Source organism: Monodon monoceros, unplaced genomic scaffold (assembly GCF_005190385.1).
Source record: "Monodon monoceros isolate NGI ecotype Baffin Bay Population unplaced genomic scaffold, NGI_Narwhal_1 Super_Scaffold_6, whole genome shotgun sequence".
Taxonomy (NCBI): domain Eukaryota; kingdom Metazoa; phylum Chordata; class Mammalia; order Artiodactyla; family Monodontidae; genus Monodon; species Monodon monoceros.
Genome location: NW_021703783.1, coordinates 7693038 through 7708547, shown reverse-complemented (window position 1 = coordinate 7708547; position 15510 = coordinate 7693038). Strand labels below are relative to the sequence as shown.

Sequence of the window (15510 nt, the reverse complement as noted above, 5' to 3'; positions counted from 1 at the left end):
AAATAATGTTCTAATCCCTAAATTCCATCCCCTCATTTCACAGTAAGGATTTAAGTCCACTCTTGTTGATCCTCTGGGCAGAAAGTCAACATCTCCCTTGCCCCAAATATTATACAAGGAAAAGTGGGTTTCTGGAGGTATAAATGAGTTGGTTGATTTACATAGTTCTTCTTCTCCTTTACTTTCTTCTTATTTCTAATTTTGGCTGGGGAATTATTAATCATAAAAAAGGGACAGGATCTTTTAAAATTTTATGCCTTTGAGATGTGTATTAATATCAATAGGTTTCAGCAGGAAGAGCCAAGTATATAATAGATATTTATACATACTAAACACATTCATTCATTCCATTTGAACTGAACTTATTTCAACTGATGTTCTAGGTGCCAGAACTGATGTTCTAGCGACTAAACAGACAATAGTCTTTTCCAAGAAGGAGCTTATTTTCTCCTGGAGTAAGACAGACATGACCCCCCTTCCCTCAAATAAGTAAGATATAGAGTATATTTGATGGTAATAACAGATGATGGAGAAAATAAAGCTACCATGGTGGTGGGTCTACATATGTACTTTCCTCTGGAGTCTAGAAACATCCACCTGGTTAATTTTCTTGGGCTATATAGAACTTTAAAGAGACGTAGGGTTTTGGAGAGGATGTCTAGCTTAAGCTATATTCTGCTCTGTGATCTTATTCTTTTATGTTCTGCTGATTTGAGATATTCTTAAGGACAATGCCGTGAGAAGCTAGCAATTTCCAGAAAAATTTAGGCCAAATCAGATAAGCCAGCTAACTGAAGGATAGGGGAGAAAGCAGACCTCTATTATATCTGTTTATGATTCAGAATCTCACGTAAGTCAGTGTACAGAAACCAGTTTGGCCAGGAGATGAATTTAGCTGAGTCGGCCCTGTGCTGACAGAAATATTGCTGAAAAGTCAATAGATTTTTTAAAAAAAATCAACCTGTAAAGTTTAATTTTAGATAACCTCACTAGGTTATTTTAGATGACCTCACTAGGTGATGGGCTTACTCTTGACCCAGCAGAGCTTCTGCAATCACCACAAGGCTCTGTGCCTCTGTGAAAATTACATAGTTAGGTAATATTAATTTTTCATAATTTCATTCTTCATTCATTCACTCGTTCAAATATGTATTCAGCCCTTATATGCCAGACACTATTTTCAGTACTGGAAAGACACTGTGAACAAGATAGATAAGATCATTGTTTCAATGGAATGTACATTCAAGGGGAGGTGATAGACAAAAACAAAGGAAAACCATGGAAATATCACTTAATAATCTTATTTTTAAAAAGCATACATAATGCGGTGATGTGCTAGAAATGGACTTCAAGGACATCTTCCAACAATGTGCCATTTAAGTGGAAAGCTGGGTAACAGAAAGTAGGCTACCAATAACCCATCTGAGGACTGATTAATGCAAGGGTATAGGAAGAGCTAATGCAAAGGTACCAAGACATGGACACACTTGTTTGGATCAAGGATAAACAGGAGCCCACTGTGACTACAGCATTTGAGTGAGAGAAGAATAGTTCAGAAATGGATGACAAACCTAAGTAGGGCCCAGGTGAAAAAGATTCTTGTAGAATTTTATTCTAAGTACAATAAAACTACAGGCAGTTTTTAAATCACAACGTACCATAATAAAATGTCCACTTTTTAAAAAGAGCCATCTGGGTCTTAGGAAAAGTGATGTAGATTTTATTCTAAAAATAATGCACACTATTGAAAGTTTTTATGAAGGATATGGTTATAAAGTGAAAATAAGGTTCACTTTTTAAAATATATCAATGTCTGTATCCTGATTTTTACTTATTTTCCCTGTTAGATTGTAAGTCTCAGAGGATAGTGATCATATTTTCTATTTCTATACTATCTTTGCTAGTTATCATTCCCCATTTGGAAATAACGTTTGGCACAAATTTCTGTACCTGAAATTTATCACACAGAGGACTTTGCTAAAGAGGAAATGAATTTCTGTGTCTTTAATCCTTCTATTTTCGAACCAGACTTGAATTCCCAATGAAGTGAAACTCACAGGTCAGGAAGAGACCAGGGTTTGTTTGAGGGTTTTACTGTCCCTTTATTTTAATCACAATGCTAGAGGATACCTACAGCTGATTGAGGGTCTTCCTGATCAGATATTGCGGGCTATTCAGATTGATAGTTGACCTCACTAGGTGATGGACTTACTCTTGACCCAGCAGAGCCTCTGCAGTCACCACAAGGCAAACCCGTGGGGCGTGGGCAAAGGAAGGATGCTGGCTACAGCTTTTTTTTTCTTTTTTTACTTAACAGATACAAAGTTGAGATCACTTAGATCCATCCTTGAGAAACTGATGATCATGTTGCTTTTATAATCTATTTTTGGAGCTATAAAATCAAATGAATGAGCAAACAAAATCCTTACAAGAGAGAGGCTTTTGACAAAGAAATCCCCCAAAAGAAGCAGTAAAACAATCATTTCTCATTACTGATAGGCAATTTGCTTTTTCAGAAGAACCATATGGGAAGGGGGCGTTTTGCAAAACGTAGCAACAAATTAATTCCACCTCTTCTCTGACGAGGTGAAAAATTGTTCTTTGTTAAGGCATTTTCGTGAGAGTCTTTTACAACTCTAATTTTGACAGAAAGGTTATACAAATAGCCGTATGGAGACGATGGTAATGCATAACTTGATTCAGTGCAAAGTAGGACTGGGTGGATGGGGAGGGTAGGAGTGGGTGGGGCTTGTGTAAGAATCTAGCCGTGGTTAAGTGAGGCTTGGCGTGGAGCCTTGTGACAGTGTTTCCTAGGACAGAGGGAATGTTATCTAGCCCCTGAATACTGTTGTCCTGTAAATTTTGCTCCTTCCTGGAACCAACTCCTCTCACTAGCTTGCTGCTGACACAGATCCAAGAGGAAGAAAAAGTGTCTTTTCTTTTGTCCCCTGCAGAGCCCCGGCGTCCCTCTTCTGCTTGGCGTCCAGTGGCCCTGATCCTGCTGACTCTGTGTTTGGTGCTGGTGATTAGCCTGGCAGCTCTGGGACTTGTGTGTAAGTCTGCACTCTGACTTGGGGGAAGATCCTGGTTCCAAGGTTTGTCTAGGATGAGAAATACTTGTTATGATATTCTTTTTTTACTTTGATTCTGGAGCCTGTGAATAAGTCCTTATTGAAATGCAACTCTGTAAATGATGTACCTTATTCTAATGCAACTCTGTAAATCACGAGCGTAGTGGAAGAAAGATTAAAATACAACAGTCACTTACCAGCTAGACTTTTACATTCTGAGATAAGAAGGTTTTTGTTCTTTGTTTATATATCAATATTGTTGTTTGTTTATATATCAATATTTAACATCAGCAGTTTTTAATGAATGCATACTCCAGCCCTCTTCCATTCCACAAAAGACGACAGCGGCAGTGGTTTTTGCTTTTAGCATTCACGGCTCAGTGAGCTAATCAGAGGAAAAGATTTCATTTATATCCCACCCCCTCGATATACGGAGAAGAGACCAGGTCTTAATCACTGTTATATTTTTCAAAAAGTCCAGGAAGTTATAGAGTCATTTTGCAAAGACTCATGAAAATCAAATAAGGAAGAATTCACGTATAAAGTCTTTAAATTTCAAACTAGTAAGGACAGAGTAAAAAACTTAAAAAGGAAGTGAGTAAATGGGTTTCATCAGATGGGACCCTACAGCAATATGTCCTGAACAGTTGAAGAAGGTGGTTCAAGGTAAAAGAGCACATAGAAAAGCAGGTTCAAATGTCAAAATTGGATTTTTTTATAGGAAATTTTAGAACTTGTTTGTAATCTTAAATTTTAAAATTAAAAAAAAAATGTATCTTAGTGTTTCTACCCTGGCTCCCAAATTTTTACTTCATTTTGATATAACTGTTCGTTTGCATAAACCATTCTTTTTAGTGGTATAAAGCAACTCTCATGATTCATGAAGAATTCTTTTTACTTAGATTTAGAAACCTGGAGTTTAAAGCTAAGTGTTGAAATTTTCTAGCCAAGTGATGTTAAGAAAGTTACCTATTCTCACTGAGCCCAATTGCAAAGCTTAAAAAATATAGAAACAATAACATGACTCTTTCAGTGACTGAATGGGATAACAATGTATGGTACATTGTCAATATACCGATCAATAGATAAATGGATTTATGATTTTAGGTTGAGTAACGGTTTGACAGTGTACACAGAAAGATTTATTGAGCAGTAAATATGGTTAAGGAATTTATCCCTGAAGTCAGGAATTGTCATTATGACTCCATATTTTCAGATAGGGAAACAGAAATCAATTTGCCCAAGGCAATACAATTTATTATGTACTATAGTCCAAACCTGAGTGTAGGCAATGCGCTCAGAGCCTGGGATCTTAAATAACATACTGTTGCTGTCTTCCCCAGATGTAGAAAATAGAAATAGAAGTGAAGAATATAAGGTGTCCAGTCTGACTTGGTAAATTGGATTAGTTTTTCAGTTCTACCAGCTCTCCAACACTCAGCAAGAAAACATTTCTCAAAAGGAAGAAAGGCTGGGGAATCTCTCCCGACAGCTGCAATCTCTCCAGACTCAGAAAAGGAAGCTTGCAGAGACTCTGCATCACGTGGCTGAAAATCTCTGCCGTGAGCTCTATAACAAAACAGGAGGTGAGTCCTTGATCGTTGAGCTCCCCTTTGGGAGCGCTATACAGAGCTATACGGAGAATCAGTCCGTATAGCGCTGCTTCTCCCATCAATGTACCTGGGAACCATGTATTATTCAACTAGTTGTCTGGCAAACTTAATAAAGGTTTGGACATCCAGATCATCCCCGGTTATTGGGATCACGTAGTTCAGCTGTGTCTGTGTTACAGAACGTGAAGGGATTCAGCAAATTCAGACATTTAGAATAATAAATACAATTAACTTCAATTAATCAGAATAACACAAGTAAATAAAATACAGGTTTTTTTCTCAACTAACCTTGGCACCTAAATACCTAAGAGTAGGATACATTTCCTAATGTATTCACAAATCCTTCCTCATGAAGAAGTTAATGAACTCATAACTATAGTTTCTGGATTTTAAGAATCATATAGGAATCGAGTTAAAAAGACAGATAAATGGAATCAGGCTCTAGTTATTTTAATGTAGTATGACTTGTCTGGGTACCAAAAATCTGCATTTTATTAAGGACCACCTATGATGACAAGGCCAATTTTGTCTGTTTGTTTGTTTTTGCGGTACACGGGCCTCTCACTGCTGTGGCCTCTTCCATTGCGGAGCACAGGCTCCAGATGCGCAGGCTCAGCGGCCATGGCTCACGGGCCCAGCCGCTCCGCGTCATGTGGGGTCTTCCCGGACCGGGGCACGAACCCGCATCCCCTGCATCGGCGGGCGGACTCTCAACCACTGCGCCACCAGGGAAGCCCGACAATGCCAATGTTGGATGAACTGTGCTTTGGTAAATACTACTGGACAAGCCTAGAAGCATCACCTTAGTTCTTTGTCTTCTTTTTCTTCTATCCTTCTGGGTTTCATAACACCCAGCTCTATTCAAGTCTGTCTTCTTTTCTGTTCTCCCTATTATGCGTGCATAGGAAGCCAGATACATTTCCAAGTCCCCGATTTGTCTTGCCGGGACTCTACAGTCAGATGAAGTCTCCCAGTCGTCCCCACACAAACTGGTTTCCACACTAACCAGACAGCCTGATTTCATGGTTACCCAGTAAATAACGTCAACACGCACACTTCCACTTCTCTAAGTGATTCTTTCCTACACGACTAATGATCTCACTGGTCATAATTTTATTTATTTTCTTTATTCTTCTTTAACTTTATTGAGGAATAATTGACAAATATAATTATATATATTTAAAGTATACTACATGATGAGTTGATATACACATATACTATGAAGTGATTATCAAGATCAAGATAATTAACACACCTACCAGATTACTCATGGCATTAAGGGACATTGTAAGGGGTTTGGCTTCTATTTTTTTTTTTTTTTTTTTTTTTTCGGTACGCGGGCCTCTCACTGCTGTGGCCTCTCCCGTTGCGGAGCACAGGCTCCGGACGCGCAGGCTCAGCGGCCATGGCTCACGGGCCCAGCCGCTCCGCGGCATGTGGGATCTTCCCGGACCGGGGCACGAGCCCGCGTCCCCTGCATCGGCAGGCTGACTCCCAACCACTGCGCCACCACGGAAGCCCTTGGCTTTTATTTTGAGCAAAAGAAAGATTCATTTCAGGACCCCGAGCAGGAGAAGTACATGTCTGACATGAGTTTTTAAAGGCTCATTCTACAAATATGTTGAAAATAGACTGGGAGAGGGTAGGAAGGATAGAAACAGAGAAATCACATAAGAGATGACTATTGCAATAATCCAGGAAAGAGGGAATGGTTCCTCAAGCTAGGATATTATTGATGGAGATGAATGCATGATGTAATAAAGTGGGGTGTGAGGGGCATGAGGGAGATAAAGGAGTCAAAGATAACTCCAGAGTTCTGGGGCAAAGCAGAAATGGGGAAGAATTCTGTGGTCATGAGGGGGGAGGTTAGGAACCAGGGATGCTGTTTTGAGCATGTTGACTTTGAAATATCCCTTAGATATGTGTGGTGATATGAGTAGGCAGTTTGATATATAAGGAAAAAGGTCTGGGCCAGAGATATAATAAGCCAACTTTCAAAGCAAATCTCCCAAATTATTGATTTATTTAAAACCTCATTTTACCTTATGAAATATTTTAAACAGTCAGAAAAATATGAACAATAATGTAACATCCATCTGTGTATTGACCACTCAGATTTTCACATGTTAACATTTTGACCCTGGATTGCTTTTAAAATAAGGACATTTTTGTGGAATCATTGAGTTCCCATCTCACCATACACTGACAAGGGATGTGGATACAGGTGCCCAACTCTCAAAGGCCCAAGGCCATGTATCCACATAGGTGATAAGCCCATGGTTCTCAGGGCCTAGTTCCTGTATTTACAATCACGACCCACTCAGTCCATCTCACCCTTGACTTGTGCACTTATTTCTCTGACTTTGATGACCATTTCAATTTCTGACACATGGAGATTTACCATCTTAACTCATGCTTGGCTTAGTATTGTATTTATGTGATTTTTTTCTAAAATTTTATTCACTTATGCTTTGAATGAAAAAATAATCCAGGGCTTCCCTGGTGGCGCAGTGGTTGAGGGTCCGCCTGCCGATGCAGGGGACACGGGTTCGTGCCCCGGTTCGGGAAGATCCCACATGCCATGGAGCGGCTGGGCCCGTGAGCCATGGCCGCTGAACCTGTGTGTCCGGAGCCTGTGCTCTGCAACGGGAGCGGCCAGAGCAGTGAGAGGCCCGCGTACCGCAAAAAAAAAAAAAAAAAGAATAAAAAGAAAAAATAATCCAGATCTTATTGATATATATTTCATTAAAAAATCCTTTTACTACCATATAAGTGGATTCTGAGGAAGAAAATTATAGAAACTTCAATGGTTTCCCAAATCCAATGCATATTGAGTTTTTGAACAGACGAAAAGTTCTTTATGAAATTGAATATTCTCTCTGTATGCTGAATTACACGGGTCAAGGAACACTGAAGTTCCAATCGTTGACTACTAGATTCCATTGTCCATAAAAGCAGGTAGTGTCTATTTTAATTCCCATTGTATACCCAATTATAATTGGGTTATAGTGGGTGTTCAGTAAATATTTGTAATTATCATTGGGCAATTAAATATCTAAGAGCTAGGGAATCAATTCTTTCTTGCGTCGTCAAATATCATGTAATTTCAAGAGAACAAAAACAACGGACCTGGGTAGAAGATAACATTAAATTTGGTTTCTTTTCAAGAACACAGATGCAGCCCTTGCCCAGAAAAATGGAAGTGGCATGGGGACAGATGCTACAAGTTCTATGAAGAAAGCAAGAGTTGGCAGGGCTGTGCATATTTCTGCATTGCTGAGAGCGCGACCATGCTGAAGATTAACGCACGCGAAGTACTGGTAAGGTCCTGAGGCTTGCTCAGCGTTTGAAGTACTCTCAGAAAGAAATCTTTCAAAGGTTCTAAGGCGCCAAAGCCCACAGACTCTCCTCTTTATTGCAATCAAGGCCTAAGTCTTATTCCTATTGCTTTGAATGATCTCCTGAGGTCATCACTTGTGGAATGACCTCCGCAACTATCCACCCCTTAGAAACAAGACCTTCAAGTTCCCCGACAGTCAGGAATCAAATGAAGAAGGTCTTAATTTCTTAACCTCTTGGTTTGGTTAGGAAGGGAACAATATTGATGCCACGGTCAGAGACATGAAAACAGCACTTCCTGTCTTTCCATGTGAAAGTGACAAAACTTTTGATGGAAAAACATTTAATTAAATCATTGCCATAAGCTGCAAATAAATATCTAGCCTTCCAGAAGTTTACACCCTAAAATAGACTGGTCAAGGCAAATATGAAAATGAAATTGGCATATATTGAGTAAGTACATGCAATTAAAGTTCACTATTAAAACGGCGTGATTGTTCCCTTTTACATTTATTATTGTCTTTGGATTTTTTTTTAAACATCTTTATTGGAGTGTAATTGCTTTACAATGGTGTGTTAGTTTCTGCTTTATAACAAAGTGAATCAGCTATACATATACATATATCCCCATATCTCCTCCCTCTTGGGTCTCCCTCCCGCCCTCCCTTTCCCACCCCTCTAGGTGGTCACAAAGCACCGAGCTGATCTCCCTGTGCTATGCGGCTGCTTCCCACTAGCTATCCACTTTCCACTTGGTGGTATATATAAGTCCATGCCACTCTCTCACTTCGTCCCAGTTTACCTTTCCCCCTCCCTGTGTCCTCAAGTCCATTCTCTACATCTGAGTCTTTATTCCTGTACTGCCCCTAGGTTCTTCAGAACCATTTTTTTTTTTTTTAGATTTCATATATATGTGTTAGCATACTGTATTTGTTTTTCTCTTTCTGACTTACTTCACTCTGTAGGACAGACTCTAGGTCCATCCACCTCACTACAAATAGTTCAATTTCGTTTCTTTTTATGGCTGAGTAATATTCCATTGTATATATGTGCCACATCTTCTTTATCCATTCATCTGTTGATGGACACTTAGGTTGCTTCCATGACCTGGCTATTGTAAATAGTGCTGCAATGAACATTTTGGTACATGACTCTTTTTGAATTACGGTTTTCTCAGGGTATATGCCCAGTAGTGGGATTGCTGGGTCGTATGGTAGTTCTATTTTTAGTTTTTTAAGGAACCTCCATACTGTTCTCCATAGTGGCTGCATCTATAGCCTTTGGATTTAATTCCTCAAGCGGTATGACCATTATTTATTTATCATTGTTTTAGCAGAGGTCTTGGCACAGAGTAGTTTATCAACAAGGAGTTATTTAATTGAAATTAATACCCTGCTAACTGTGCAAACTCTTAACATCTTTCTAGTTACATCTTAATTCCTATCCACTTCCTGAAATCTGTGATGAATGAAACTCTGCAATCTCTCTCAAACCTCTAAGATAATCTTTTTCATCCTTTTTTTTTTTTTTAACATCGTTATTGGAGTATAATTGCTCTGCGATGGTGTGTTAGTTTCTGCTGTATAACAAAGTGAATCAGCTATACATATACATATATTCCCATATCTCCTCCCTCTTGCGTCTCCCTCCCTCCCTCCCTATCCCACCCCTCTAGGTGGCTCTTGATGGCTCAATTTAGGCAGAAAAAGAGGCGATTTATTTGACTAAGCCCATGTATCCCAGCATAAAACCTCCTAATTTTTTTATTCTCTGTTTCCTCCACCTCCAGCACAAACTGAGGATTCAGATATACCACTGAAGTATACTAGATGCAGTGGTTAGAAGTATTATTATGAAAGTTACATAGTAATTTTATCTTATGCACTTCATGTATTTGCATATATTTAAGTCACTTTCATATGATTTATTTATAGAACTTTTAATGTGAAGGGGCCACCATTCAGCTGGAAACACTATTTTCAACTACAGTTTCTTTGATATGCCTATACTGTAACTATCACTTAGTTTCATTTATATTTCCAGTAATCTTTTATTGAACCAATATGTGCCATTAATTATCCAAGGGATTGAGGATGTGAAAATGAATAAAACAAAGTATACGTCCTTAAGGAACTCATAGTATCGTGGAAAAGGAAGGTATAACAATGGATAATGATAAAAGAGTTAGATAATTTCTGTGTTAAAGAGTGAGATGATATAGAAGGAAATAAATAACTTTAAACATTTTTCAATATGGATAGTAGAAAAGGAATTACCTCTATGTAAATACACAAAAATGTATATGCATATGTATGAAACATTTCTCCGTTTTCCCTTCTTAGTCTGAGACATAAATCAGCCTTATAAATTTTTCTTTTACCCTGCTTTGCATTAAAGTATATTCATTATTCTTTTCTCGTTCCTGGTCAGTCCTTTTCACATGTATTCATGAAGATTACTTCCCATTCCTGCACTTTTCCTTCCAGATTCTTCCAGTTTCCAGAATCACTCCACATCTCTACATCCCATATTTTTTATATCAATCTTGTTTAATCCTGTGACTTGAAAATAATGGGTCATTTATAAATCTTGGTTGATGTGATTCTTGCTTTTGGAACATCAGCATATAGTCTATGCTTATTAAGAAAAAATAATCCTTTAACTTGGACAAATTAACTGACCTCAGCATGGACACTATTTTTCTTGAATGTACTATCATCTACGTTCTCATATTAAAAGTGAGGGCCAGCCTTACACATCTCTGTATGTATATAACAATTCTAAAGCTAAATGTTTTCTTGTGTGCCTTTCACAGGAGTTTGCCATGCCTCAGAGCTACTCTGAGTTTTTCTACTCTTATTGGACAGGGCTATCCCGCAACGGCAATGGCAAGGCCTGGCTGTGGATGGACGGAGCCCCTTACTCCCATGAACTGTAAGCCTTCAGCACATTTCATGGGAAAGGCATTTAACAGAGAGCTTTTGCCTGAGTGACAAATATAAATGAAACTATCACTGTGTTTGTAGGAGGACTTCCAAAGGTATATAAAACATAGTACTTACTCTCAGAATGGCTCATAAACGAGTGAGAGAGACAGACCGGGATTCTCGGAGAGAGAGGGAGAGAGAGGGAGGGAGAGAGAGGGCTCTGTTATGGGTGAATAAACTGAAGCCCAGGTTGTAATGGGTGACCTGCCTAAGGTGGCACAACTCTACAACTTGTCAATACCCAGAGGCAGTATAAGACCTCAGATTTCTTGGCTCTCTGTGCAGTGAAATGGGGAGCACATCTTTCAAAATACAGTCTCTGAGAATAGATTTACTCACAATATAAACAGTAATATTATCAAAAATTAGTTTTACTTATATGAGCATTTAGATAGGCATGTGTATGGTATATTGTTTGAGATGGGTAAACGTAATATCTATATCAAAATGTATTACAGTTTAAAGCCTTGTTTGAGCAGACACCTTTCTATATACCTATATAGGATTTATTTTTCCAGGAGATAGTACATATTCAATGTGATTATTTTTTACAGTTAAATAAACTGAGTCACAGAGAAGGTAGATAATTTTTCAGATGGCAGTAAAATTGAATGATAAATTGGATTATAACGTGTATTTTAATTTTAGTTAGAAATAGTTTTTGTTGTTTTGGGTGAGCTGATGCTTCTAAGAATCGTATGGAAACTGAGGGGCTGAGAGGAAAGAGTCTGGTGACCCCATCTTTCCAGTAGACTCATTATGGGTGTCTATTCTATAATTTTATCAAGCTTAGGACACTCCCTGTGTACTTTTGTATTTTAGAAGGAAACTATGATAAGATGAACTTTTTCTCTCTTTTTTGAGGTTTGAGATTATAATAGATTTCACCAGCCTAAGAAGTAGGGACTGTGTGACCATCCTCAATGGAAAGGCTTTCTCCAAGGACTGCAAGGAGTTGAGGCGATGCGCATGTGAAAGAGCTGCAGCCACGGTGAAGCTGCAGAGGCTCCATGAGCCCCTCTGAGGAGGCCAATGGTTCTCCAGTTACAACTGCAACTGCAGGCTCCCTTCAGAGAAGTGGAAGATTTCTGCTCTGCAGAACAAAAGTCAAGTTCTTTATGTGCGCCTGGCCTAGTGTGGTTTCTGTTCCTTTTCCTTCCATTTAATCCCTGTTTATACCTTCCAGGTACTGAAGATTTGATAATAATAAATGTAAATAATGGAAAGTGTTGGTGGGTTTAGAAAGGACTTGTGCTTTGGGGAAAAATTCCAACGTACAGATGCTCTTCAAAATGTGAGAGCAATCAGTGTTGTGGTTGTGTGTGCCTTATTGAGAGTTTGTGGGGACTCTACAAGAGTGCTGATTATTTCATTATTTGAGAAAAATAAGAAATCTTGGAGAGGCATGCTGTCTTCAAGAGGATGGTTTTAACATTTTAAATATTTTGAGGCACGTTTATAACATCAATGTGTGGCTAAAGATGAGTCAACCGAATTGTGATAGGGTGAGTTATCCAATCAGGTCATGGCAAGTGAAAGAGACATTGTGACATCTGCATACACAGCTGGCTTCTGTGCAGGTGCCGCTAGCTCAGGGCAATATGCACGCACATAACAGAAATCATTGCAGATAACACCATCACAGCCACTGACTTCATCGACTTAGAGATAAATCAATTTTAGGGGTTTAACACTAGAAAGGCTAATCTATTATCATTCTTTGTTTTTCAACAGTGGAAACTAGGATGCTTCAGTTTTATTTTCAGTAAACATCTATCTCATGGTGAAATGACATTGAATTAGCAAATACATGATAAAGGGGAGATGTTTGTATTTATTCCTGTAAGACTGTGTCACTTATCAATCGTTGCTTGTAGATTTCTTCCCTAAGAATTTTCCCTTCAATTTTCTGTTAATTAGTTAGGAAATTTCTTCAGCATTGAACAAATTTTACAAAAAGAACTGCAAATTTTACAAAAAGAACTGCATTTGTGGCCATAAAATGAAGTTTTAGATCCCGTATTGTAATTTATTATCTGGCAAATCCCTTCACTTCACAAAACTTATTTCATCAAGTATAAAGTAGACATATTTACAGTTTCCTCAGGGTGTTCTTGTTGGCTGAAATGAGGTACATGTGGAATTAGTTTCGTAATCTACATTGCAATGTAAAACGTAAGGGACATTAAAAATATGTAGAAAAGCAGAGGAAGGATTTAGTTTTTAAAAGTAGGGAAGCGAAAGCAAGCATAAACCATCTTCTTCAGAGACCTATATTCGTGAACAAATTATAGAGAGGCCCCTACACTGGGGGCCTGTGGATGTTACTAAATATTTTCCATGGCGGGTGCAGGTATTTAATCAACGTGGTTGATATAATAAGCACATAACGAGAGACAGGGATTAGACCTTTAGTTAAGCAATTAAGTGTTCTTTAAGCCTTGTTACTGCAGCAAGAAAATATGGTTAATCTGAGAAAGTCAAATGATTTTGTGAACTAAGTACAATTGAGGTGGCACACATTCAGTTTTGACCCCCGGCATCTTACGTGACTGCGGACTGGTTCAGGGCTGGATGACGGGTGTCTCTTTAAATGTCATTGCTTTAACAAGTCTAGCTGCCTGGTTAGTGGGTGATAATTAGTGTTTTCTCTCCAGATCTGCAGTCTAAGGGAAAGTGTCACTTTAGATGGTGAGGAAGGAAAAATAACAGCATGTATCTGACGTTTGTTATTCTTTTTTTTTGCGGTATGCGGGCCTCTCACTGTCACGGCCTCTCCCGTTGCGGAGCACAGGCTCCGGACGCGCAGGCTCAGCGGCCAGGGCTCACGGGCTCAGCCACTCCGCGGCATGTGGGATCTTCCCGGACCGGGAGAACGAACCCGTGTCCCCTGCATCGGCAGGCGGATTCTCAACCACTGCGCCACCAGGGAAGCCCTGACGTTTGTTATTCTTGAGCTGATTCCTCTCCATCTTTGCCCTCAACCTCCTCATCTACCTAATAAAATCCACAGTACTGATCACGACATAAGCAAATATTTCAGAAGAACAGAAAGGAGTATGGCACAGGATTCACTCCACAAACTTGTTTTTTTTAATTTTAAGAATAGGCAATAACCATAATATGACTTTCTGAGAACAATTTTCCGTCGAGAATCAGACAGGGTAGCACCCCGTGAATGGGTTTTCCAACATGAGAAAACTTTTGTTCTTCTAGGCTCTTGTGTGTTTAGGTAATTCTGAAGAAACTGGGGTGGGGGGGGGAATGTTAAATGAGGAACGAGGCCTTTCCTGGTAGATCCGAGTTCTCCAGGGTACACAATGAGCTATTTCTTTTCCTGAGGATATTAACCAGCTCTTAAAATTTATCAACAGGAAACAGGTCAGGGGTCTTGTAACAGCAGGAAATGTGAGAAGTGTGCTGGGAGCTTTTACTTTAGAGATAGTAGCAGATTGTGAAATACATAGAAAGGTCTAGAAGGTTGCCTCAGGGTTGCCCTCAATATTTGGGAGTCGAATACTTTCTAATGGAATTCTTGCAGTTTTCGAAGAATACAAAAAGCTGCATAATCTGATTTCAAGTATACGTAACTTCTTTTATTCATTGTATGAATAGATTTTTAGAATCTAATGATACTTATTATTATTCTACCAATATTACCAAAGTTTTTCTTTTCATACATTTAATGTCCTTTGGATAGAGCATGTTAAAAAAGCCTCTTTACATTTATAGGACAGGGTTTAATTTTTCCTATCCTTTCCCTTTTTAAAAACTAAGCCGGAACTCAGTGAGATGGATCAGATACCCAGTTCATTATTGGTGGGACTAGGATATGAAACTGATTATCCCGGTGTTAAGGTCCAGTCTTTTACCACTGTGTTGAAAAAGGCCTTGCTTTTCTGGGCCAAAAGCAAACGGCAAGGAAAAAATCTCCCACCCGTACCATCTGTGTGGAAAGCAATATTACCACTGAGGAAATCTGTAGAGGCTTATGCCAGCTGCTCTGTAGATAAAACTCGGACTTGTATCACATGCTGGCGGATGACGTCAGCTGTAGGATGTTTGCCTCTGGCTTCATTGTACTTCTTCTGAAAAGAGTTATTAAATGCTTCCTATCCTTTCTCCAAACACAGCTCCATGACAATACTTTGAAGAATCTTGAAGACAAACAGTCTTTGCTACTAAAACTTGCTATTATTTCCCCTTTATTCCAGGTGATTAGATTGAGCTGCCATCTGTAAAAACCAGAGCGGACAATTTATACTGTGTTTTCTTTGCTATTTTCCTTTTCTACGTTCAGCAGAAAACTAGAGAATAATCCCTTTTATTGACATTCCCACCATTTAAGCTCCAAGTCAAGGGTAGATAAAGAAACAAACACAAAAACATGCCCTTCCCATCCCTAAAGGAATGTCTCCTTCAGAGGTCATCTTTTACAATAGGCTTCCAGGTTCACTTAAATGATTTCTTACTGCCTCAGTGAATTAGGTTTTATTTATT

General features: G+C 38.9%; 1 protein-coding gene across 3 annotated transcripts in view; it reads left to right on the top strand.

Moving 5' to 3' along the window:
* CLEC1A (C-type lectin domain family 1 member A) overlaps window positions 1-15510 on the top strand; it is a 23791-nt gene extending 8281 nt beyond the window's left edge. The window contains exons 2-7 of one of the 3 annotated variants that reach the window (XM_029206083.1): window positions 2955-3053; window positions 4481-4657; window positions 5280-5453; window positions 7853-8004; window positions 10839-10957; window positions 11875-15510. In XM_029206083.1, the coding sequence (XP_029061916.1) occupies window positions 2955-3053; window positions 4481-4657; window positions 5280-5453; window positions 7853-8004; window positions 10839-10957; window positions 11875-12034 (881 nt within the window). In that variant the 3' untranslated portion in view covers window positions 12035-15510. The remainder of the gene's footprint in view (window positions 1-2954; window positions 3054-4480; window positions 4658-5279; window positions 5454-7852; window positions 8005-10838; window positions 10958-11874) is intronic. The other 2 variants (XM_029206086.1, XM_029206085.1) reach the window with 2 other exon arrangements.